A 23,779-nucleotide genomic window follows, 5' to 3' on the forward strand; every position below is an offset into this window, starting at 1 on the left:
TGGGGAGGAAGGGAAGTTTGCACCAACCAGCTCATGAATGCAACTTGAAAGATTTCACACGGCAAAAGGCAAAAAAACACACACACATAAATTTAAAAATAAAGAAGTACATGCCCCTCCCACAGTCTCTTTCTTCATCCAGGCCCCTCCATGTAAACCCAGAAGATTCCTACTCCTTCTGATCCAGCTGGAGCTTTTACAGTGCCTGGGTCTTCAGTTCAACAGGTTCCCCTGTGCCCTCTGGTTGTCCATTGGAGTCACTGGGCCTGGCACCCTTGAGAATAGACAGTCTCTCAGAAACACTCTTGAGCCGGGGGAAGAGGAGAAAGTCGTAAAGGAGACTGCCCAGGCCCGCGCCAATGATTGGGCCCACCCAGTACACCTGTTAGAAGAGGAAAGGGATAATCAGTTTTGGGGAGGCAACCCAAGAGCAAGGCTGCTCTTTTTCCAATCTCACTGCTGAAAAACAAACATCCTGCACTTGGCACATACAATTGGGCACTATTTAAGCAGAAATCAGTGTCTGTTTATTTGTGGTTTTTTGGGTTTTTTTGGGGGGGGGCACACCCACAAACCCGAGTGCAGTTGCAGTGGCAAAGCCGGATCCTTAACCCACTGAGCGAGGCCAGGGATGGAAACTGCAACCTCATGGTTACTAGTCGAATTCGTTTACACTGTGCCACAAAGGGAACTCCAAAAGTTTCTTTTTAATTGTGGTAAGATACACATAACATAAAATTTACCATCTTGGGAGTTCCCGTCGTGGCTCAGTGAAAATGAATCTGACTAGTATCATGAGGACATGGGTTCGATCTCTGGCCTCACTCAGGGGGTTAAGGGTCTGGCATTGCCGTGAGCTGTGGTGTAAGTCGAAGATGCAGCTCGGATCTGGCATTGCTGTGGCTGTGGTGCAGGCCAGCTGCTACAGTTCCGATTGGACCCCTAGCCTTGGAACCCTCCATATGCCGTGGGTGAGGCCCTAAAAAAGACTACATTTTGTTTATCTATTAATTTGTAAGGATTGGATTGTTTCCTCCTTTTGGCTGTTGTGAATAATGGTGCCATGAAAATGGATATACAATTTTGAATTTTTTTGTTGTTGTTGTCTTTTCTAGGTCCGCTCCCGTGGCATATGAAGGTTCCCAGGCTAGGGGTCAAATCGGAGCTGTAGGCACTGGCCTGTGCCAGAGCCACAGCAACTTGGGATCCCAGCCACGTCTGTGACCTGCATCACAGCTCACCGCAGTGCAGGATCCTTAATCCACTGAGCAAGGCCAGGGATCAAACCTGCAACCTCATGGTTCCTAGTCGGATTCGTTAACCACTGAGCCACGACAGGAACTCCTGAAAAATTTTTTGAGTTATTTTCATATGTTTGGCTGGCATATGGCCAAACGACACAAAAATGGACAGTTTTTTTTTTGTTTTGTTTTGTTTTTTGGCCATGACTGTGGCTTATGGAAGTTCTGGGCCTGGAGTTGAACCCATGCCGCAGCAGCAAGCCAAGCTGCTGTGGTGACAACTCAATATCCTTAACCTGATGTGCCAAAAGAAAACTCCAAAAATAGCCAATTTTTATTGAAGACGTTTAGGGGGCTGGGGGGGGAGGTTGTCTTTTTTTTTTTTTTTTTTTTTAGGGCCAAACCTGCAGCATATGAAAATTCCCAGGCTAGGGATTGAATTGGAGCTATAGCTGCTAGTTTACGAGACAGCCACAGGAACAGAGAACTGAGCTGTTTCTGTGACCTACACCACAGTTCACAGCAACATCGGATCCTTTAATCCACTGAGGTCAATCCAGGGGTTGAACCTGGGTCCTCATAGATACTAGTCAAGTTCATTACCACTGAGCCACAACTGGAACTTCTATTGAGGCCTCATTCCATATCAGATTCTGTGCTAAATATTTCATGCGTAAAAGTTTCATACTTATTTGTCAGAACATCCCATTTTATAGTTAAGGAAACCAAGTTGCAGAATGATTGAGTTTGTTTGCCATGGTCACACACAAGGCTAGTAAAGTGCTAGAACTGGGATGAGGCTCAGGCCCATTTGTGCTCATACATACCCTGATCTCTGAGAGTAGAAGTTTCCTTCCTTTTCAGTAGTTTGTCCTCATGTCCCCTGGTTATTTTACTGGAGTTTTTGTCTGTTTTTTTGTTTTGTTTTGTTTTGTTTGCTTTTTAGGGCCATACTCTTGGCATACGGAGGTTCCCAGGCTAGGGGTCCAGTTGGAGCTACAGCTGTTCACCAACACCACAGCCACAGCAATGCCAGAGCTGAGCCTTGTCTGCAAACTATATCTCAGCTCACAGTAATGCCAGATCTTTAACCTACTGAGCAAGGCCAGGGATTGAACCCACAACCTCATGGTTTCCAGTTGGATTCATTTCCACTGTGCCACGATGGGAACTCCTGTTTTTGTTTTGTTTTGTTTGTTTTGTTTTTTTGGCTACACACTTGGCATGTGAAAGTCCCTGGGCCAAGGATCGAACTTGCACCACAGCAGTGAGCATTCCAGATCTTTGAACCACTGAGCCACTAGGGAACTCCAATAGCCCCCAGTTTTGGAATCCAGTGGATACTTAGTAAAAATCTCTGACTAACTAATATGAACAAAAACCTCTCTTTCTAGCAAAATAATGAATCTTGCTCACACAGGCAAGAAAACGCGGTGACAGCCCCCTTGGCTGACAGCTGGTACAGCACTCAACACATCCAGATGGAAAGCAGGAACCAAATCTGGAACCTGCAGTCCACACCCATCCATAAGGGCTTCAGGATTTTGCCCTTCTCCTCTCACTCACCCAGTGGTTGGTGAAGCTTCTGGTAAGAATGGCAGGAGCAAAGGAGCGGGCAGGGTTCATGCCTGCACCGGTATAATACATCTGCAAAAGACAAAGTTGTAACTGAGACACTTGCCCCCCTTCTCCACCCTAGCTTCTTTCCCACCACCCACTTGCCCCAGAGAGTTGGCACCTTGCTTCCAGCCAGCAGCAAGTAGGGAAGGACAACCTGCACAGAAGTCCCACAGTGGAGTGAAGTCACCGATGCCCCATCTGGGGACAGACTATGGATCCCTAGGCAAAGCTTCCATTTACCCAAGATGCGTGCCTTACCATCTGGAGGTCAAGAAGGACTAGCTAATGCTAACACAAGGCAGAAGAACAGAGCAGGGTTGATTCCTCTGGGCTGATTGATACAGAGGGAGATGGGTAACGATTTGACAGTGAAGCAGTAAAATCAGAAAAAATTTTGGGGTCCCGGTATCTTTAAATGAGAGGTTACTCCCCTCTCCTGCTTACCCCAAAGAGGTGCCCCAGGGTGAGGGAGAAGCCAACAGCCAGGGCCACGGAGCCCAGGCGGCCATTCCGCCTCTCATCGTACGTGGCAAAGATGCAGAGCACGAACTGGAGTGTCAAGAAGATCTCCACTATGGTGGCCTGGCCCACGCTCACCCCAGGGTGCAACTGGGCAAAGGAAGAAGAAGGGAGGGAGCTCATTAGGGCTGCTGCAGCCTTACCTGCTCAAGGCTTCCCAGGCAGGAACTCCTTACGACAGCACTTCCCTGGAGAGGAGATCATACAACCACCTTCATAGTAATTGTATTTGTTCCTTAATTTATTCTAATAATACTCCTTCATGCTAGAAATAAATGTGCCTGCTTACATGGGTGAGGAAACGGAGGCCCCACAAGGTAAAATAAGTTTCTTCGAGAATCTGTAGGGTGGAGTTCCTGTTATGGCTCAGCAGAAATGAACCCAACTAGTATCCATGAGGATGCGGGTTCAATCAATCCCTGGTCCCACTCAGTGGTTTAAGGATCTGGCATTGCTGTGGCTGGGGCCTTCAGATGCAGCTCCAATTTGAACCCTAGCCTGGGAACCTCCATATGCTGCAGATGTGGTCCTAAAAAAAAAAAAAAAAAAAAAAAAAAAAGAACCTGCAAGGTGTTAGGAGGGAAGCTGGGACCTGAACTCAGTTCCAGGGCTCTATGACTTCTTTACCTCTCCAGAGCACCTGTTGATTCTTCCCACCTTGAAACACACACTCACATACAATATCCCAGACCCCTGGGGAACTGATCCACCTGCACAGGCAGGAAGTGGGAGCTTCGGGTTCCCCTCGCCCCAATTGGCCAACCATTACCGTATTAAGTGCTAGGTTTCCTCGGACGGCAGGCGGGGTAACACTGTACAGAACAGCGGCTCCAGCCACTGCTCCCAGGAGCTGGGCTGCCATGTAGCAGAAGGCACGGAACAGAGACATCTGGGAGCCCACGAGGAAGGCGAAAGTGACGGCGGGGTTGACATGGGCTCCGCTGATGTGGCCCACAGCCTGCACCAGGGTAGCCAGGGCCAGGCCAAAGGCCAGAGCCACCTGTAAGACATGAAGTGGTCCCGGGGTCCAACGCAGTGAAGCCCCCAGCCCAAAGAAGACATAGAAGAGGGTGGCAAAGAACTCAGCAAATATGGCCCTCCAGAAGGAGGCTGACCGCAGTTCCCACATGGCAGGGGGGATGGGCACGATGCCTGGGTCCCTGATACCCCCCTGGCGCGATCTGGATGAACAGTCCCCTTTATAGAGGACTCTTAATCCCTGGGAGGGGCAGGCTGAGGTGGCTGGCCCAGCCTCTTAACCCCTTCACTGCTGCAGAGGGCCGGGCCCATGATCATTTTCTAAATGCAAATCAACTGCATTTTCCCCTCCCTTCTCAAATGGGAGGTGAGCAGAGCCATGGGTGTGAGGCGGGGTTGGGGGGGGTAGGGCCAGGGCTAGTGTGAGGCTCTGAGAGAAAGGGACCAAGAACAGGGGGACTGGAGGAGTCTGCCTTTCTCTTCATGTCAAAGTTGGGCTTCATAGTCCTGGCTGACATTTCCATTAGAACATTCTTCAAACTCTGCTTGGAAGGCCAGTCAAGCTGGATTCACTTCATGGAGTATGAGACTGTGCTCCTGGGGGCCTCCAGGCTCCTCTGAATGGGGCAGGGGTAAGGGTGGGGGTGGAGGTCAGGAGTAGGGTTCAGCAGTGAAGGTGGATAACTGAAGAGAATTCTTTAGTTCTCTGGGATTAGAGGGCCTTCTCCCATTGGCTGGTTTGGGCTGGAATCTGTGGACCCTGCAGCTCTGGGACAGAATAGTTTTGCTGTGTCTGGCTTTCTCCGAGCCCAGATTCCCTACCCCCAATCCATGCCAGCACCTCCTTTTCCAAATCCTCAGCCTGGCCTTTTAAACCACAAGACAGAGAGCGGGGAAAAAGCTGCATCTTCTCCAGTGATGCTCACAGATCCTAGTCACCACTGCTGGTCCTCAGGGACTGCATGGGTTCGTGCTGCTTCTAGAACATGTCCCCTGGGCAGGAGAGAGGGTAGGACATCAGAGTGTTGAGAGCAGAGATTCTGACAACAGAAAAACTTTAATTCAGATGTGGATGAGGATACAAAATAACAGAACCAGTTTGATAAACAGTGGGGGTGTAAACTGTCAATCATTTTGGAACACAGTAGAGCATCATCTTATAAAGATAGATAAGCACACATTTTCTGACCCTGGGATTTCACTTCTCACTTATATACCCGAGAGAAACTTTTCTATATCTGCACCAGGAGATGTGTACAAAAAGTTCAAAGTAGCACTGTTCACAACAGCAAAAAACTTGAAGCCACCCAAATGCCCATTGACAGAAAAATGGATGAATAAGCGATGGTATATTCACACAACGGAAATTATTCAGGGAATTCCCTTTGTGGCTCAGTGGTTAAGGAACCCGACTAGGAACCATGAGGATGCAGGTTCGATCCCTGGCCTAACTCAGTGGGTTAAGGATCTGGTGTTGCTGTGAGTTGTGGTGCAGGTTCCAGACGCGGCTTGGATCCCACTTTGCTGTGGCTATACCTGTGGCTATGGCATAGGTCAGCAGCTGTAGCTCCATTTTGACTCCTAGCCTGGGAAACTCCACATGCCGTGAATGCAGCCCTAAAAAGCCAAAAAAAAAAAAAAAAAAAAAAAAAAAAAAAAGAAAGAAAGAAAATTATTTAGCAGTTAAAATGGGATATCATCACAGTAACACTTAATAGAAGGGGTAAATTTTTTTTTGTCTTTTTGTTTTTTTAGGGCCACACTTTCGGCATATGGAGGTTCCCAGGCTAGGGGTCTAATTGGAGCTACATCTGCCAGCCTGCACCACAGCTCACAGCCATGCCGGATCCTTAACCCATTGAGCGAGGCCAGGGATCAAACCTGCAACCTCATGGTTCCTAGTCAGATTTGTTTCTGCTGTGCCACGACAGGAACTCCAGAAGGGATAAATCTTGGCAATAAAATATCATTTTAAAAAACCCCAGGAGTTCCCTTGTGGCTCAGCACAGGCTAAGGATCTGGCATTGTCACTGCTGTGGTTCTGGTTACAGCTGTGGCGTGGGATCAATCCCTGGCCTGGGAACTTCAGCAAAAAAAAAAATAAAATAAAATAAAGAATAAGGGAATGTTAGGGAATAGGGCCCCACTTGGCTGGACTGGGATTTAATGGGGGAGAAGAGGAAATGTCTTGGCTTCAATAGGAGAAAGATTTGATCTATAGAAAAGGATGGTGGCTTTTCCTCTCCACAGGAATCTCATCTCCCAGATCAGCATTTTGCCAGCCTGTTCAAGCATCCCTGTTGGGTGTCCTGCCCCAGTTTGGAGATGGCTTTTCTAGGTCTGAGTGGGTGATGTTAGATGAGGAACAGTGGTTTCAGGTGCCTACTCTAGAGAAAACGGCAGCCGGAAAGAGGTGAGAGCTCCACTCTCATGTCAGTGAACATCTCTCACCTTGTCCTTTAGCCGTAGAGAGGAGCCTCTTTCCCACCCTGCCACCCCACCCCCAGTCGGTGCCCTTCCCAGGGGGCCCCAGGCATCTACTACTCACACCTTCTCACACCTGGGCATCCACTCTCCCTAGCCTTGGCCTTTCACTCTCCCACCAAGCTTTTTCTTTCCCTTAGCCCTTTGACCCCACACTCACTGAGGGAGGGGCTCACAGTGAAGGGAGAGACTCATTCTTTCACTCCCTAATCATCTTTATGGGAGTTCCCATCGTGGCTCAGTGGTTAATGAACCGGACTAGGATCCATGAAGATGCTGGCTCAATCCCTGGCCTTGCTTGTGGGTTAAGGATCTGGTGTTGCCGTGAGCTTTGGTGTAGGTTGCAGACGCGGCTCGGATCCCGCGTTGCTGTGGCTCTGGCGTAGGCCGGTGGCTACAGCTCCGATTAGACCCCTAGCCTGGGAACCTCCATATGCCGCAGGAGCGGTCCTAGAAAAGGCAAAAAGACAAAAACAAAAACTAAAAACAATGGGAAAAAAATCATCTTTATGGACCTGGCTTTCAGGAGCCAGAGAGGTAAAGAGGAAAGCTGACTCGAGGTTCTGGAAGGCAGTGAGAAGAATTCCAGGGAAGACATGCTAAGGACATTCTCATCCCTCAACAGAAACAGAGTCAAGCACTGAGATGGAACCAATGCTGAACCAGCACCTGGGCCACTGGAATCTGCAAAGGAAGGCACCTTTGAGGAATTGCCTGGGAGCACAGGGGATTCCTGGGGGAGATACTCCTGGGGTCACCCAGGACACACCCCAGTTCATCTTTGTCTTCTTTCTGCCTAATTTGTTCATGTTTCTGCTATTAATCTACTCCATTCTTGTATTTGGGGTTTCTTCGAGGGGTTGTCAAAAAAATTTCCTTCTAGATGCTCCACCTTTCTCTCTTCTGGCCTTAAGTGAACAAACATACAAACATTTTTCAAATTTTTCACACTAGGAACTACGGAAATGGAGAAGAGTGATTTGTAAAATAACAAACTTGGGGTGGTTACAAGGTCATTTTAAGTCACAATGGCATGGAGTAGCCATCCTGGACTAGCATCCAGTTTTTTTGTTTTTTGTTTTGTTTTCTATTTTAGGGCCACACCCGCGGCATATGGAGGTTCCCAGGCTAGGGGTCAAATTGAAGATGTAGCAGCCTGGCCTACGCCACAGCCACAGCAACTCGGGATCCAAGCCGTGACTGCAACCTACACCAAAGCTCACGGCAACACCAGATCCTTAACCCACGAGCAAGGCCAGGGATTGAGCCAACATCCTCATGGATCCTAGTTCGGTTCATTAACCACTGAGTCATGAAGGGAACTCCTCTCATCTAGTTCTAAACTGCGGTTTATTCTTGGTTACTAACCTTCAAACTTCTAACCTATTTATATTCCTGGGGCTACTGACCCTAAGTTTACTCCCCCTTTAATAAAGAAGCCCATTGCTGGGGAGTTCCCTGCTATGGCCCAGAGGGTTAATGATCTGGCTTGTCTCTGTGGTGTTACTGGTTTGATCCCTGGCCTGGCACAGTGGGTTAAAGATCCGGTGTTGCTGCAGGTGTAGCACAGATGACAGCTCCAGCTCAGATTCCATCCCTGGCCCAGAAACTTCCATATGTTACGGGTGCAGCCATAAAAGAAAAAAGACTAAAAAAAAAAAAAAAAAAAGAAGAAGAAGAAGCGCATTTCTGTCCCAGAGAAGTGCCCTAGGAAGCATAATCCATACGGGGAGCAGGTGAATCTAGAAAGCTTAGTGAATCTGCAGGCAGAGCTATTGGTCTTGCTGCATTTTTCCACCGTGGGTCCTACGTGATTACCACAGCCATCTCTGAGGTTGCCCAGGACTGACTCATGACCTTTCTGAAGCTACTCCTAGGCACCCATGTCATCAGGACCTAAAAAATAAACCAAAATTGAGTTCCATAAAAATATCTACACGGCTGATCGTATAGGATTTATGGGATGTGCCCAAGCAATATACACATAAGTTAGCTGCCTTAAAGTATAAATGAACTGATTCATGAATTAATCAGCTATAAACATAATTTATGATTATTAAGTACTGGACCTTCTCTAGCAATCACAACGTGGTTGAATAGCAATGTGGTCCTGAGGGGCTGGGTGACCATCCATCTCTGCTTCCACCATGTGGAATCTCTCTCCCATCCCTGTACTCAGAATGCCAGGTCAGCATGTAACTCAGCTCCATTGTGTGGACAGTTTCAGTAGGACAAAGGCCCCAGCAAAGCACAAGCTAGCCTAGCAGCCCCTTTGGCTAGCTCCTGAGGGCCCCCCTTCTCTCTCTTTCTCTGGTTATGCTTTGCTGACTGCTGACTCCTGGCAAAGTCCAGAACAATCACCAAGCTCCGAGTGCACCCCCCCACCCCACTCAGAGTTAAGGGCTCCAATTAGCACTTGGATTGGGTCAGGGCCCCAACATGTTAGAAATGGGGTAATCCAAGAAATAGAGTAAACAGACCGGCCCATCCTGTCCTTGCTTCCTTCTCTACTTTCTTTCCTGGGGAGTCAGATACGACCTCAGTGCTCACTATGGGTCTGGTTCTGTTCTAAGCACTTTATATGTGTCATTTCAGATACTGGTATTCCCTAGGACTGTACCTTCAGTTCATTCCCTGCTTACCCTAGTTTATTATACCCTCTCCTTGGATGACTTCATCTTCATCCACCATTCCCTTGAAATGTATATCCATATAACTACAGAACATTTTCACCTATGTGAGTGTCTGCTCGACCACAGATTCAGCCTGTCCCAAATTGAACTAATTACCTTCCCCCATCCAAATATGCTTTTCCCTCTGTATGTATCCTTTCATTAAGTCAGAAACCTATGAATAAACTTTCCTTCCCTCATCCTCTCACTCCCATCTAACCAGTCACCAAAGTTCCATCCATTCTGCCTCTTAGAGAGTTGAGCCCACACCATGTCTCACCCGAGAACCCTAGCAGCCTCAGACCCTGACTAACCCTGTTTCTAGTCTCATCCCCTCCAAATTCATTCTCCTTGTCGCCGGCGGCTTTATTGTTGTAAAAGTACCAGTAATTTGTCATTTTCCTGTGTTCCCTTCGACAGTTCCTGAGTGCCTGAAGGACAGTCTTGTCATGGCATACATGACTCTTTTTTTAGGGCTGCACCCTCGGCACATGGAGGTTCCCATGCTAGGGGTGGAGTTGGAGGGGTAGCCGCCAGCCTATGCCAGAGCCACAGCAATGCAGGATCTGAGCTACATCTGCAACCTACACCACAGGTCATGGCAACGCCGGATCCTTAACCCACGAGCAAGGCCAGGGATCGAACCTGAAACCTCATTGTTCCTAGTCGGATTTGTTTCCACTGTGCCACGACGGGAGCTCCATGGCATACATGACTCTTCATCATCCACCCTCAACTTTTCCAATGGCTTTCCTTATCTCCGTAGCATGAGACTCTGGCCGTATTGTGCTTCTTGGTTTTTGTTTGTTTGTTTGTTTTTTGTTTTCCCTTCTTTTTTTTTCTTTTTAGGACTACACCTGAGGCATAGGGAAATTCCCAGGCTAGAGGTTGAATCAGAGCTGCAGCTGCTGGCCTATGCCACAGCTCATGGCAACACTGGACCCTTAACCTACTGAGCGAGGCCAGGGATTGAATCCACATCCTCACGGATATTAGTCAGGTTCTTAACCTGTTGAGCCACAACAGGAACTCCCAATATTGTGATTCTCAAAACCCCACTTTGCTTCATAACCCAGTGCTTTAGTCTAAGCTATTCCCTATACCTTGAATGTTTTTCCTTTTTTTCTCTGTCAAGTAAAATTCTATCACTTCCTAATTATTATGCATGGAAATGTTCAGAGTTACTTGTTCATTAGCAATGAGCCAGGTAAATCATCAGAATGAGGGTGAGCTTATCAGATGGATAGTCACCCTGTAAAAGTGAAATAATGCAAGAGATGACAGGTAAGAAACTATTCCCTGAGCGGAGAATAAAGTAATAGAGCTATGTCTGAGCGACAGTGTTAGAAATGTGCAGTAATTGCTTTAGCTCTCAGGATCAGGGTGAAACCAAAGGAGAAATACCCCAGAAACACAATCCTGGAACTTTTCTCTCATTACTGCCAAAATGCAAAGTATTGACAGAGCAGAACTTTTCCAAAAGAAGTATCACCTTCACACTTTTGCCCCTAGGCTTGAAAAGAATAGAAACCTTTTTCTTTTTTTTTTTTTTTGGCTTTTCAGGACCACACCTGCGGCATATGGAGGTTCCCACGCTAGGGATCCAATCAGAGCTACAGCTGCTGGCCTACACCAGAGCCCACAGCAACTCGGGATCCAAGCTGCATCTGTGACCTACACCACAGCCCACGGCATCTCGGGCTCCTTAACCCACTGAGCGAGGCCAGGGATCGAACCCGCAACCTCATGGTTCCTGGTCTAATTCATTTCTGCTGCGCCACCATGGGAACTCCCTAGAAATCTCTTTTTAAATTTTTAAATTTTTTTTTTTTTTTGGTCTTTCTAGACCCGCACCGGAGGCATATGGAGGTTCCCAGGCTAGGGGTCAAATCGGATCTGTAAGACTCGGGTCTATGCCACAGCCACAGCAATGCAGGATCTGAGCTGCGTCTGTGACAGATCCTTAACCCACTGAGTGACGCCAGGGATTGAACCTGCGTTCTCATGGATGCTCGTCGGGTTCGTTAACCCCTGAGCCAAGACGGGAACTCAGAAAAAAATAGAAACCTCTTATCAAGAGTTCCTCTTGTGGTGCAGCGGAATAGAATCCAAATAGGAACCATGAGGTTTCAGGTTCCATCTCTGGCCTCACTCAGTGGGTTAAGGATCCGGTGTTGCTGTGAGCTATTGTGTAGGTGGAAGATGCGGCTCGGATCCTGTGTTGCTATGGCTGTACTGTAGGCCAGCAGCTGTAGCTCCTATTCAACTACTAGTCTGGGAACACCCAGATGCCGCCAGTGCGGCCCTAAAAACAAAAAGAAAAAAAAAGAAACCTCTTCTCATGTACTGGGTGGATGAAAAGACTGGGCCAGGCTGACCCCTGGTGGAAGAAATGAGCCATTGCATCGAGCCATTGCATTGAGCCTTTGCATGCATAGAATGTTGGCACAAAACATTCTACACATTTATTTATTCAAAAACAGCGAACAAGTGTAGTTCTCCTCTGGCATAGCAGGTTAAGGATTCAGCGTTGTCACTGAATCAGCTTGGGTCACTGCTGTGGCATGAGTTCAGTCTATGGCCAAGGAACTTCCACAAGCCCGTGCCATGGGGATGGGGATAGGCCCCCAAAAGCAACAAATCAACCAACAAAAAGACAGTGAACACTTCCTTGTACTACAGGGTATAATGAGGTCCTGAAGCACAGAGAATAATGGATTTAATCCCCATTCTTAAGAATTCACACAAGGACCTACTATATAGCACAGGGACATCTACTCAATATTACGTAATAACCTATATGGGAAAAGAATATGAAAAAGAATGGATATATGTATATGTATAACTGACTCACTTTGCTGTACACCTGAAACTACAACACAATATTGTAAGTCAACTATACTCCCATAAAGTTAAAAATAATAAAAAAAGAAAAGAAAAAAGAGTTCACAATCTAATGGGTAAGATAGGTAGCTGCCTCTTTAAATATTCCCTAGGCAGCATTGGAGAGAATAGGAGACTAGTTAGGAGGCCAGTGCAGCAGTTTAGGGAAGGAATAACATGATAGAGATTTAATAACAATCTCTGAAGTGAGGGAGACAAGGATATCAAGGACTTCCAGGTTTCTGGCCTGGGCAAGTGGGTGGTTGTGGGCTTCATTTCACTGAGTCAGGGAATTGAGGAGGAAGGGGAGGAGGTGGATGTTTGTGTAGGAAGGCACAAATAGCTTTAGACATGTTAAATCTGAGGTAACTAGGGGACATACAGGTAGAAATGTCTAATAAGCTGTTGGATATACAGATCTGGAACTCAGGAAAGAAATAAGGTGTAGAAGTTCCCATTGTGGCTCAGTGGTTAACAAACCCAACTAGTATCCACGAGGACTCGAGTTTGATCCCTGGCCTTGCTCAGTTGGTTGAGGATCTGGCATTTCCATGAGCTGTAGTGTAAGTCGCAGACATGGCTTGGATCCTATGTTGCTGTGGCTGTGGCACAGGCCAGTGGCTACAGCTTCAATTGGCCCCCTAGCCCGGGAAGCTTTATATGCCAAGGGTGCGGCCCTAAAAAAAAAAAAGAAAGAAAAGAAAAGAAATATGGGGTAGAGATTTTGAGAGTTCTTTTCCAATAGATGATAGTGGACTCCACCAGTGTGGATGAGATACTCTAGAGAAAATGTGTCTATTTGGGAAGAGGACATTAGCTGAGGTCTTGAGCAAACTGGGGCTCCCCCACCTGCTTTACCTCCCCCCCTTTTCTTTTCTTTTATGGCGGCACATGTGGCATAAGGAAGTCCCCAGGCTAGGGGTCAAATCAGAGCTGCAGCTGCAGGCCTATGCCATAGCCACAGCAATAACAGAACTGAGCTAAATCTGCAACCTATGCCACAGCTTGAGTTAATGCTGGATCCTTAACTCATTGAGCTGGACTAGGGCTCAAACCCACATCCTTGTGCATACTAGTCTGATTTATTTTTTTATTTTTTATTTTTTTAAGGCTACACCTTCAGCACATGGAAGTCTGTTGCTGGCCTACACCACAGCCACAGCAACTCGGGATCTGAGCTGCGTCTTCGACCTACACTACAGCTCACAGCAACACTGGAAACTTAACCCACTGGACGAGGCAAGGGATTGAACCGGAGTACTCACAGATACCAGTAGGGTTTGTTAACCACTGAGCCACAATAGGGACTCCACTAGTCTGATCCCTAACTTACTGAGCCACAATGGGAACTCCTGCTTAACCATTTTTGCTTTGCAAACTATAGCTATGGTTTCTGGGAAGTCTCTCTCCAACACACCCTCATATGTTAGAGTAATGTATTCTCCTTTGCCTGTATCGCATCAGATTGCAGCTGCCAATATTCTCATCTATCTCTCCACTAGATTGCAGACCTTTGAAAGAGGGACTCTGGTGAGAAAGACGATGGTAGGCAGCAGTCCTATCATGTAAAGCTTTATGACAATGCCAGCAAATTTGGTGCAGATACATTGAAAGATTTTAGTTAGAGGAGTGCATCATCAGATTTGTGACATAAAATCACTCTGTAGTGTGGACATTGGATTAAAGCAGTCGGATGGAAACTGGAGACCAGTTTATAAGCTACTACATTCATTCATTTATTTAGCTTTATTTTTGGCCGCACCATAGCATATGGAAGTTCCTTGGAGGAGGGATCTGCAGCAGGGACCTGGGCCACAGAGACAATCCATATCCTTAACCACTGCACAACATCAGGAACTCCCAGGTTACATTTAAAACAAAAAAGCCCCAATTCATATCAAGGATAACAGTGGCCTGAGCAAGGGACATATCCACAGCATGGGTGGTTGTAATGCTAAAGCAGGGAAATTTTATTGGGCTGGCCAGCAGAATGTTGAGATCTTGAGGAAACTGGGGCTCTCCCACCTGAAGTGAACAGTCTGAAACGCAGGGATGTAGAATATCAAGAAAATAAAAATGTTAAAAATGTAGGCCCGCCATAATCACCCATCTCCTAAGTTCCATTCTGAACCAAAATAGTGATATTTCTCTGTTGTTAAACCTTCCATTGCCAGCGCTGAAAACACAAAACCAACATTTATAGTACTCAGTATTTATTAGTACAACCACTTACCCAGTGGTTGCTATTTGTCAAGATGTATCCTAGATTGTTCTCTGGTTTAATTTTTACTAGGGCCTGACGGCTAGACATTTTTCTGTTCTACAAGTGAAACCATTAAGGCTTAGAGAAGTTAACTGATTTGCCCAAAGCCAAACAGAGGAGCCGGGTTCGAATCCAATTATTGCTTAATTCTTTTTTGTTGTTGTTGTTGTCTTTTTGCCATTTCTTGGGCCGCTCCCCGCGGCATATGGAGGTTCCCAGGCTAGGGGTCGAATCGGAGCTGTAGCTGCCAGCCTACGCCAGAGCCACAGCAACGCGGGATCCGAGCCGCGTCTGCGACCTACACCACAGCTCACGGCAACGCTGGATCGTCGACCCACTGAGCAAGGGCAGGGACCGAACCCTCAACTGAATGGTTCCTAGTCGGATTCGTTAACCACTGAGCCACGACGGGAACTCCTAATTACTGTTTAATTCTAAGATCTGTACGTCTAGCCATTTTGCTACATCCTTTTTCTAAAGATCCTATTTAGTTAAAACGTGAGCAGCTTTCCTCTCTGCAGAAAAACTTTATAAATTGGACCAAGCACGGGTGAAACCAAACAGAACTCACTAAAATGGCGGCTCCCTGCCAGGCGCTGGCTCCCCTACGTCATCACACCGCGCGACGCCCCTTGCGCGCAACGTGTGATGGGAACCCGCGGGAGGAAAGCAGGGTCTCAGATGGGGGGCGTGTCCTCTTCATCCGGAGCGCAAGATGGCGCTGCCCTTTGCACGTCCACTGTGCCTGTGCCGCTGGGGAGCCAAAAGGTTAGGGATTGCTGCCGCGGAAACCCGCAGAGGTAGGATTACCCCCTTTTATTCTCTTTCACTTCCAAGGTAGTTTCGGTCTGTTATTCTTAGAGCCTGCTCAGAGAAACAACTCCAGTCCCTTCGATTCGTTTCCCCTCCCCCATCTGCGTTGGTCTTGAGATTCCAAACTTGGGACCTTCTCTGGTTTCCTTAAATTCTAGGGCTTTCCCAGTCCAAGCTTTTCGGCTTCTTGGGCTATCCATACTAAAGTGCCCCCACTGTCGTTCTCGCTTGAAATTCTGATTCACGTTTCCTGGTAATCTCATGACTGTCTGCTTCAGATCAGAATATGTGTATGTCGCTAGCTCTAGAGTTCTAGCTCACCTCATTATCCCGTTTCTCTTCTCTGCCCGGCAGGCGTCAGTTTCAAACTGGAAGAAAAGACAGCCCACAGCAGCTTGGCCCTCTTCAAAAGTGACACAGGTGTCAAATATGGCATGGTGGGATTGGAGCCCACAAAATTGGCCCTGAATGTGGAGCGCTTCCGGGAGTGGGCAGTGGTGTTGGCAGACACAGCGATCACCAGTGGCAGACACTACTGGGAGGTGACAGTGAAGCGCTCACAGCAATTCCGGATAGGAGTGGCAGATGTGGACATGTCCCGGGATAGCTGCATCGGTGTTGACGACCGTTCCTGGGTGTTCACCTATGCCCAGCGCAAGTGGCACACCATGTTGGCCAACGAGAAGGCCCCTATTGAGGGCATTGGGCAGCCAGAGAAGGTGGGGCTGCTGCTGGAGTATGAGGCCCAGAAGCTGAGCCTGGTGGATGTGAACCGGGTTGCTGTGGTCCATACACTACAGACAGATTTCCGGGGTCCAGTGGTGCCTGCCTTTGCCCTTTGGGATGGAGAACTGCTGACTCACTCAGGGCTTGAGGTACCAGAAGGCCTCTAATATGTCCATCACTGAAGTCCCTAATCATGCTCTTGGCCAGCCTCCTGCTCAAAAAGTGTCCGAAACCTTTTAATTGTGGCCCAAGCAAGTACCAGCTCCCACCTGTCACTAGTTCAGTGACAGGTCCTCTGTGCAATATCTCAGTCGTCTTTGTTTCCCGTCCTGTGAAAGGTAGGCATACAGCCAGCCACCCTCTCCCCTCCCCCAAACTACTGCCAATTTCCTAGGCTACCATGAATGTACTTTCTCAGACTGTATTCAGTCCTGGAGTCTTACCTTTCAGCTTTGTTAGAATTTATTCATCACTGTGCTACCTCTTCCTCCCTTTGCCCACACATAACTTGTTTTGGGGGCTCTACGGAATCTCTCCAGAGTAAATCCTTTCTACCTCTGGCTGAAGGAGTGGTGCAGTCAATGACTTGGCCCTTTCTGTACAGTACACAGAGTCTGGGCTCTGGCTCCCTCAGAAAGTGCTTTACAGACTGTGTCAGAATGTTAACAGCCTTCCTTTCTATATCTCAATGTTACAGACTCTCAGCCCCACACAGCTGTAGCTCTTCTCACCCCGAGTCCATCTGCCTTAATTTGTAAACCTCTAACGCCTGGTCAGTCTTGTAGTCATTGGGCCAGTTAAAATCATGACTGGGGGGAAGAGACACTTGGGGGATGCTGAGGGGATTAGTGCTAGAAACTTTATTCTTGAGAAGTTCTGTCTTCATTTCTGCTATAGTTGTAACTTCCAGAGGGAGGAGGGAGGCCTGAGGTCTTGCACAGTCCATTTTGGGGCCTGCCCAGACCCAAGCATTTACTTGGCAGCAGAATACACTTAACCTAAAGCAGTATTTGGGATTGAGGAAAACTTTGTGGGGTGAGTATGTATGTAAAATATGTATTGTTGGGCTTTTTCTGACCCTGTGGTTCCATCTTATTCTACCTTTATGATGGTGATGCAGCTGGATGCCCCTAGGAGAGAAAGAGAAGGACTGGGTCTAGCAAAAATGATTTGTGTAATTAAAGTTTATTTGAGCACAAAATACTTTCTCTGTCTATAAAATTGCTCTTAGTGGTAGCAGCAGCATTTCCTAGCTAAGGAGGGCACATCTCTCCAGACTACTAAAGCCTGCCCCTCTCCCTCCCTCCCTCCCTCTTCTGTCTCTCAGAGGAGGGGACCTGGGTAAAGACCTGGAATGATTCAGAGTGGGCTAAGCTATTGGCTTGTCCCTTGAAGAAGCCCACAGTCTCCATGGATAATTCTACATCAGGTGTCCACAAAGGCACTTCTCTAAGCTCTGTCTGCCAAGGGAATGGGGTATTTTGACTCTCAGAAAGCACTGGCCTAAGTCTTGGTCCTCACTGAAGCAGCACAGCTCTCTGTAGCATTTGGTGGTTATGTGTTAAGTGTGTGGTCAGTTGGTGCTTGTTTTTGTGCAGGGACCATGCATGCCCCATGCTCACACCATGCTCTCCAAGTTCTCTTTGGACAAGGCCTCAGCTGCTGCTTCAGCCTGAGTCTCGGATGGGGTGTATGAGTCCTGGTAATCTTGTAGCAGTTTCACCACCTCCAGGTGGTTGAACTGCACAGCATCATCCATGGGAATGTTGCCCCACCTGAGAGGAGGAACGAAGAGTACGATCAGGCAAAGAAGACATCAGGAGTGCCTTGGTTATAGACATAACTGTTGTGGCTGGAGGCAGTGGTGGAGGAGCTGCTGCTCACCTCCCATCTCCTCTTTTAGCTTAATCCTACTCACCTGTCCTTGACAAATGGATTCACTTTGCAAGCTTCAATCAGGAATTTAACAACATCAGTGTGTCCTAGGAAAATGGGTAGAAGGAAAATGAGAGGGTATAGATCCTGACTCTTTTGGTGTTCCCGTTAGTACAGCTGGAGTCTGAACTAAGAGGGGAAGGGGAAATGCCTCATCCGATTTTTGCTTCCTGGGCCACCCAGTAACAGTCATCTGGCAAACTGATGGGCATCTGGACAAAACTGGTTGGTGCCTCTATAAACTTGGCACATACCATGGGGGATACTCGCTAGAAAGAAAGGTCTTAGGATCTGCTTCCCCTCTTATTTAACCTTCAGATACCTTCAGCTGCAGCAACATGCAGAGCTGTGCGGGAGTCATAGTCTTTCTGTTCCATGTCCATGGCTGACAAGGCAAACCTGAGGTGAGTGGAAAGTAGCTGGAGTTACCCAGTTTAGCCTAGAATCAGTGGTATCCTTTCTGAAGTGGGGTCAGTCTGAATGGGTTCCAGAAAAAGCCAAACAGAACTTATGCCAAGATCTGTAGACCTCATACTATCTGTGTTCTCTACCCAGGTGAGACTTACTCTTGCATCAGAGGGATGAGAGTGTGATGGTTCCAGAAACATCACTGCCTACCTGTAGTAGGGGCCCAGGACATGTCTGTTGATGTTGGTAACCCATTTGAGGCAGGGTACTTACCTACCACCTAGAACTCTCCTTTTAACACCCAGGGTATTCATAACAGTGACCACCATTAATTAAGTTCTTTGGAATTCCTGTCATGGCTGGAGTTTGTTGTGGCTCAGTGGAAACGAATCTGACTAGTATCCAGGAGGACACAGGTTTGATCCCCGGCCTTGCTCATTGAGTTGTGGTGTAGGTCACAGATGCTGTGTGGATCTGACAGGGCTGTGGCATAGTCTGGCAGCTGTAGCTCCGAGTCTCCCCCTAGCCTGGGAACCTCCATATGTCACAGGTGCGGCCTAAAAAGAAAAAAACAAAAACCCAAAGTTCTCATCATATGACAATCACTGTACTTTTTTTAAAAAAGAAAAAACCTGGAGTTCCCGTCGTGGCGCAGTGGTTAACGAATCCGACTAGGAACCATGAGGTTGAGGGTTCGGTCCCTGCCCTTGCTCAGTGGGTTAATGATCCGGCGTTGCCGTGAGCTGTGGTGTAGGTTGCAGACGCGGCTCGGATCCTGCGTTGCTGTGGCTGTGGTGTAGGCCAGTGGCTACAGCTCCGATTCGACCCCTAGCCTAGGAACCTCCACATGCCGCGGGAGCGGCCCAAAGAAATAGCAAAAAGACCAAAAAAAAAAAAAAAAAAAAAAAGAAAAAACCCTTTAAATGTAATCTCTGTCCATTCAGTCTGACTCTAAGACTTAAGCACTTAATTATTTTGCTATGTTGACAGCTAACAAGATCTCTGACCTACCAGTAGTATCTTATTGTGTTTATTTGGTCACAGTAGAAGTACCTTCGAAGAGCTGAGACATCTCCACTATAGGCAGCAAATAACAGGTTCACCACAGTCTTGTTCTGGAAAACAAATTATACCCATCTGAGAGTAACTATGACTTAACCCACTCATGCCCAGCTCTGTCCTGTCACCCTCCCCCATGGATGCCTAACCAAGGGGTTCACTGAAGTCTTATGGAATGTTCTCTTCTGAAATAGTCTTAACAAGCCACCTGGGGTTTTCCTCACCCTAATTTCTCCCCCTTCACGCCGTGGGTCTAATTTCCGTGTGCAGTGCCTCAGGTTGTCATAGTTGTGGAAATTGAAGAGAGACACCAGCTTCTAGAATGGTAAGACAAAGAGACTGTTAACTTCCTGTACTGAGGAGGAGCTCAGAATTGCTTTATTTTCTCATTTAAATATATTAAGTACTATATGCAAAGTAACTCACCTGGCAGAAGCTGACACCCCTGTAACTGTTCCCCAGCTTGTCCAGGGGAGGCGACAGACACATCATTCCCATGACATTGGGCACCACCAGGAGGATGGCTCCTGACACGGCCGACTTGGCTGGCAGGCCCACCTTGGGGACAAGGTTGGAATTGAGGATGAACTACAGATGCCCTGAGTCTGGGTTAACAAGTTAGTCTATCCCAAATGATGGCAAGGCCACACCTGTCTCAACCATTTGGTTTAATTAGTGTTCCTTATTCCTGTTTCTCCCCCCCGCCCCTTAAATTTATGGCTTCAGTAAGAAAATAGAGTATCTTCTCTGTGCCTGATGCTGTTTGGACCAGGACAAAATCTCTCAGTTAACTTACATTCTGACGGTAGGAGATAGACAATGAACAGGTAAACAAATATAATAATAATCACAACTTATGATAATACATTCGGAAAAAAGCAGGGTGCTGTGACAGAGAATGCAGTGGGAAGGAGAGTCTGCTAGAGAAAGCGTGGTCGGAAAAGCCTCTCTTTGGAAGTGACATTCTGGAGAACTGCAAGCCGTATGAAGGGTGGCAGAGGAGTGGTTCTGAAGCCACACCATCATGTGTTTGAGACCGAGGGACTAGCCGTGTGTGACAAACTCCCCTAAGGACTCAGCCTAACTTCCTGGCTGGAAGTGAGTGAGTGAGTGAGAGGCAGGAACACGCGTCCACCTCAGAGACTCGGTGTCTTCTGGGCTCTGGGCTCACAGCAAATGGGTGGCAGGGCCAGAAGCACTTACGTGAAAGGCAAACTGCCCCGAGAAGTCGTACATGCCGCAGGAGTGCATGAGGCTGAGGGTGTTGCGCACTGCTTCAGCGCTCAGCACGCTCTCACCCGTGATGGGGCAGATCCCGCCGTTGGCCAGAGTGGCTGCCATGACACTGCCTGATTCGCAGGTCACCTCCACGGAGCACAGCTGCAGAGACGAGGCAGAGGTGGACTGAATGCTGTGCCTTTGGGTGTAAGCAGTGTTCTTGGCATCCTGGTCCTTCAACAAGGTCCCCTGCTGTTTCTGAAGGACACTAGAACCACTGGAGTTGAGCAGCCCTCTTGTGGGTCAGAGCAAGGAGGGCATCATGTCCTTTTCCCTTGGCCCTGGGCTGATCAGCAGCATTTGCTTACCTGGAAGTAGAGATCGAGGGCAGCCATCATGTCCACCCCTTTGGGAAAGCACTACAAGGAAGAAGAGGGGAGAGTGTTTCTCTCTGGGGGCGGGGATTAGCAGTCCCAGACGGTCACAGGGCCAGGATCTCAGCCAAAGTCCCCAACCCTGACTGCCCTGCCACCAGCCGCAGAATTCCCAGAGACTTTATCTGCCCGCCTCTCCCTGTTACCTTCTTTTCCTTCAGATAATAGCCGATGGCATAATTCCGATCCCCTGTTTCCTTCTCTGACTGGAATCTGAAGCAAATACCCAGTTTAGTACTTGACATTGAGGGGTGTTGAGGAGAAGGGGGGAAAATACCTTCCCTGAGAGAGACACATGTCAAACTAAAGCAGCACCTTTATAAATTCTCACAGTAATACTGGAGGAAACTTCTGAACCTGAGCAAGCACTGGGCCCAAGTTTATTGAAAAGTGTGAAAAACAAAACCCAAAATAATCTAGTTATCTAGTCTAGGAAAAATGTGAGGTTTCTGGCTTTCAGAGGGTTGGCAAGAAAGGGTCCAGGTGTGGAGCTCCCTTGTGGCTCAGTGGGTTAAGAATCTGGCATTGTCACTGCTGTGACATAGGATTCCTGGCCTGGGAACTTCTGCATATTGTGGGTGAAGCCCCCCCCCAATAAAAGAGAGGTGGGCACAGGTGCAAACTTTCACATGGTTTCTTTAAGTACTAAATAGAAATGGAACTTTTTTTTTTTTTTGTCTTTTTTCCTTTTCTGGGGCTGCTCCCGCGGCATATGGAGGTTCCCAGGCTAGGGGTCTAACCGGAGCTATAGCCGCCAGCCTACGCCAGAGCCACAGCAACGCGGGATCCGAGCCGAGTCTGCAACCTACACCACAGCTCACGGCAACACCGGATCGGTGACCCACTGAGCAAGGCCAGGGATCGAACCTGCAACCTCATGGTTCCTAGTCGGATTCGTTAACCACTGCGCCACGACGGGAACTCCACAATTTTTTTTTTTTTTTTATGAAGTAAACAAATGTCATTGAAGGAGCACAGAGGACACCAGGAGACCAAAGTTCCCATGGGATTTCTTCCTCCTAAGATTTTTATCTCCTCTTCCTCCTCCATTCCATGACCCACCACACCCCCACCCCCCACCCCCCCACACACACCCTGTCTCTCTCTCTCAGCTAATCCTGTGAATAAGGCCTTACGTGGCATTGCTGAAACCCATGTATTCATTCCCAGCCATTTTGTTCAGATATTGCAAGACCTGGAAGAGAAGAAAGGGGCATGGGAGGCACCACATGTGTGAAGACCCTGACCGAACACGTACAGGCTTGACTGACCCTTATGAACAACTCAGTCCTTATCCCAGCAGGGACTTCAGGAGGCTTTCCTCTCTGAGGCCAGCAGATTCCCACAGCTCTGGAAATAAGGCTTCTACTATTTTTTGGTGCACCATCAAAGTGGGGTTAGACCCAGGCACTGGGGCAGCTGGAGTGGACAACATGCCATGGAGACAAGCAGCCAAGGGCTGAGCAGCAAGGGAACTTACAAAATCAAACTTCTCTGCTTTATTACAGTCCATCTGCAAAGAGGGAAAAAGAGATGTCAGTATTCTCAGCCTAGAAGGGTGACAGGGTCAGAAGGACCTAAGGGAGTTGAATGTTAGACTGGTTTTGCTACTGGGCAAGTGTTGCAGTTTACAGTGACTTTAAAAAAAAAATTTTTTTTTTTTATATCCATGTACATCTAGTGATCTTAAAACCCAAATCATTGATTTTATTATTAAGTGACGAGTACAGATTAGCTCACCCATCCCACTTCCTTCCTCAAAGTCAACCCTCATCTCTGACTCCCACATTCATTTTCCTGATTCCGGTCCTGACCCCAAACCCCACCAGTATTCCTGATCCCCATTACACCCCAGGCTGGAGCCTTAGTCTTTCCTATCCCTGACTCCCATAGATGTCTCCCAGGCTGGAGTGAGTGATGGGAATGGGAGAAGGGTGTGTATCGCTTACATTATAATATTTAACAATTACAATTCAATTACATTGATAATGGAAATAAAGCTAAAGGTTTTAGCTGGGAGGCAGGTCACTAGGGCCTGTTTAGATGAGAATGGGATGAGGCAGGTCCCAGATACAGGGTTGTAGATAGAGCTGTCCCAGAACAAGGGGAGAGTCTGAGCCTGGTCCCCCCTACTCTCCAATTGCTTCCTGTATGTGTCAACCATAGTGTCAACACCACAGGGACTCTGATAACTGAGTCCCTGGGGGGAGGGTTCCTAACACCACCTTCCCCAGGAGGGGCTGTGATTGGCTCTGGAGTGTTGCTGCCCACACTGCTCTCAGGTTCTTGCTTAAGCCCTGGGAGACCTACAGGTGACAGGCTGGCGTGACACCCTTGCTCAAGGCCAACTCACAGCTCCAGGTGACGTGAATAGCTGCCTAAATCTGGTCATTCACCCTTCCTTCTATGTGTCCCTCACCCAGAAGTGGCCAATCAGTACCTAACAGAGCTGTCCTCCCCCTGTTTCTGGCATTTGGCCCTTGGTCCTAGGCTGAGGTCAGGACCTGCTTGCTTCCCTAAGGGCCA

At 47.9% G+C, this 23,779-nt stretch overlaps 3 protein-coding genes across 10 annotated transcripts in view; 1 reads left to right on the plus strand and 2 right to left on the minus strand.

Annotated features, from left to right (window-relative positions):
• On the minus strand, positions 1–15,925 carry MIP (major intrinsic protein of lens fiber). Of its 3 annotated transcripts, none has more exons than XM_021092895.1 (6): positions 15,795–15,925; positions 5,200–5,351; positions 4,150–4,380; positions 3,306–3,470; positions 2,808–2,888; positions 1–382 (listed from the first exon to the last, which is right to left on the minus strand). In XM_021092895.1, exons 2-6 carry the CDS (start codon positions 5,263–5,265, stop codon positions 197–199), a joined length of 729 nt encoding a protein of 242 aa, XP_020948554.1. In that variant the 5' UTR covers positions 5,266–5,351; positions 15,795–15,925; the 3' UTR covers positions 1–196. The 3 variants fall into 3 exon arrangements, with proteins under 3 accessions (XP_020948554.1, XP_020948555.1, XP_003126321.1); XM_021092896.1 differs by lacking the exon at positions 15,795–15,925 and adding an exon at positions 15,232–15,292; XM_003126273.4 differs by having other exon boundaries at positions 4,150–5,351.
• Positions 15,306–23,779, plus strand: part of SPRYD4 (SPRY domain containing 4) — a 12,416-nt gene continuing 3,942 nt past the window's right edge. Inside the window, exons 1-3 of one of the 2 annotated variants that reach the window (XR_002344303.1) lie at positions 15,306–15,460; positions 15,828–16,537; positions 18,453–18,538. Coding sequence is in view for 1 of the 2 variants with exons in the window: in XM_003481630.4 (XP_003481678.1) it covers positions 15,376–15,460; positions 15,828–16,366 (624 nt within the window). In the remaining variant the exon portion in view is untranslated. Of the gene's footprint in view, positions 15,461–15,827; positions 17,403–18,452; positions 18,539–23,779 lie in introns of those variants that run through there. The other variant, XM_003481630.4, reaches the window with a different exon arrangement.
• GLS2 (glutaminase 2) overlaps positions 17,366–23,779 on the minus strand; it is a 13,597-nt gene continuing 7,183 nt past the window's right edge. For 3 of the 5 annotated variants that reach the window (XM_005663887.3, XM_021092890.1, XM_005663888.3), the window contains 11 exons: positions 22,734–22,766; positions 22,390–22,448; positions 21,400–21,466; positions 21,188–21,238; positions 20,805–20,981; positions 20,028–20,159; positions 19,826–19,918; positions 19,554–19,657; positions 18,457–18,533; positions 18,118–18,181; positions 17,366–17,974 (listed from right to left, as the gene is read on the minus strand). In XM_005663887.3, the coding sequence (XP_005663944.1) occupies positions 17,818–17,974; positions 18,118–18,181; positions 18,457–18,533; positions 19,554–19,657; positions 19,826–19,918; positions 20,028–20,159; positions 20,805–20,981; positions 21,188–21,238; positions 21,400–21,466; positions 22,390–22,448; positions 22,734–22,766 (1,014 nt within the window). In that variant the 3' untranslated portion in view covers positions 17,366–17,817. The remainder of the gene's footprint in view (positions 17,975–18,117; positions 18,182–18,456; positions 18,534–19,553; positions 19,658–19,825; positions 19,919–20,027; positions 20,160–20,804; positions 20,982–21,187; positions 21,239–21,399; positions 21,467–22,389; positions 22,449–22,733; positions 22,767–23,779) is intronic. The other 2 variants (XM_003481629.4, XM_021092889.1) reach the window with 2 other exon arrangements.

Source organism: Sus scrofa, chromosome 5 (genome assembly GCF_000003025.6).
Source record: "Sus scrofa isolate TJ Tabasco breed Duroc chromosome 5, Sscrofa11.1, whole genome shotgun sequence".
Classification (NCBI taxonomy): Eukaryota; Metazoa; Chordata; class Mammalia; order Artiodactyla; family Suidae; genus Sus; species Sus scrofa.

Bases quoted from the DNA above. Each gene is read 5' to 3' on its own strand.
- MIP (XM_003126273.4), bottom strand. From the start codon at position 4,509: ATGTGGGAACTGCGGTCAGCCTCCTTCTGGAGGGCCATATTTGCTGAG. The intron at 2,889-3,305 runs GTAAGCAGGAGA...TGTCTTTTGCAG, and splicing joins CCCTGGGGCACCTCTTTGGG to ATGTATTATACCGGTGCAGG. The intron at 383-2,807 runs GTGAGTGAGAGG...CTCTTCTAACAG, and splicing joins GAAGCTTCACCAACCACTGG to GTGTACTGGGTGGGCCCAAT.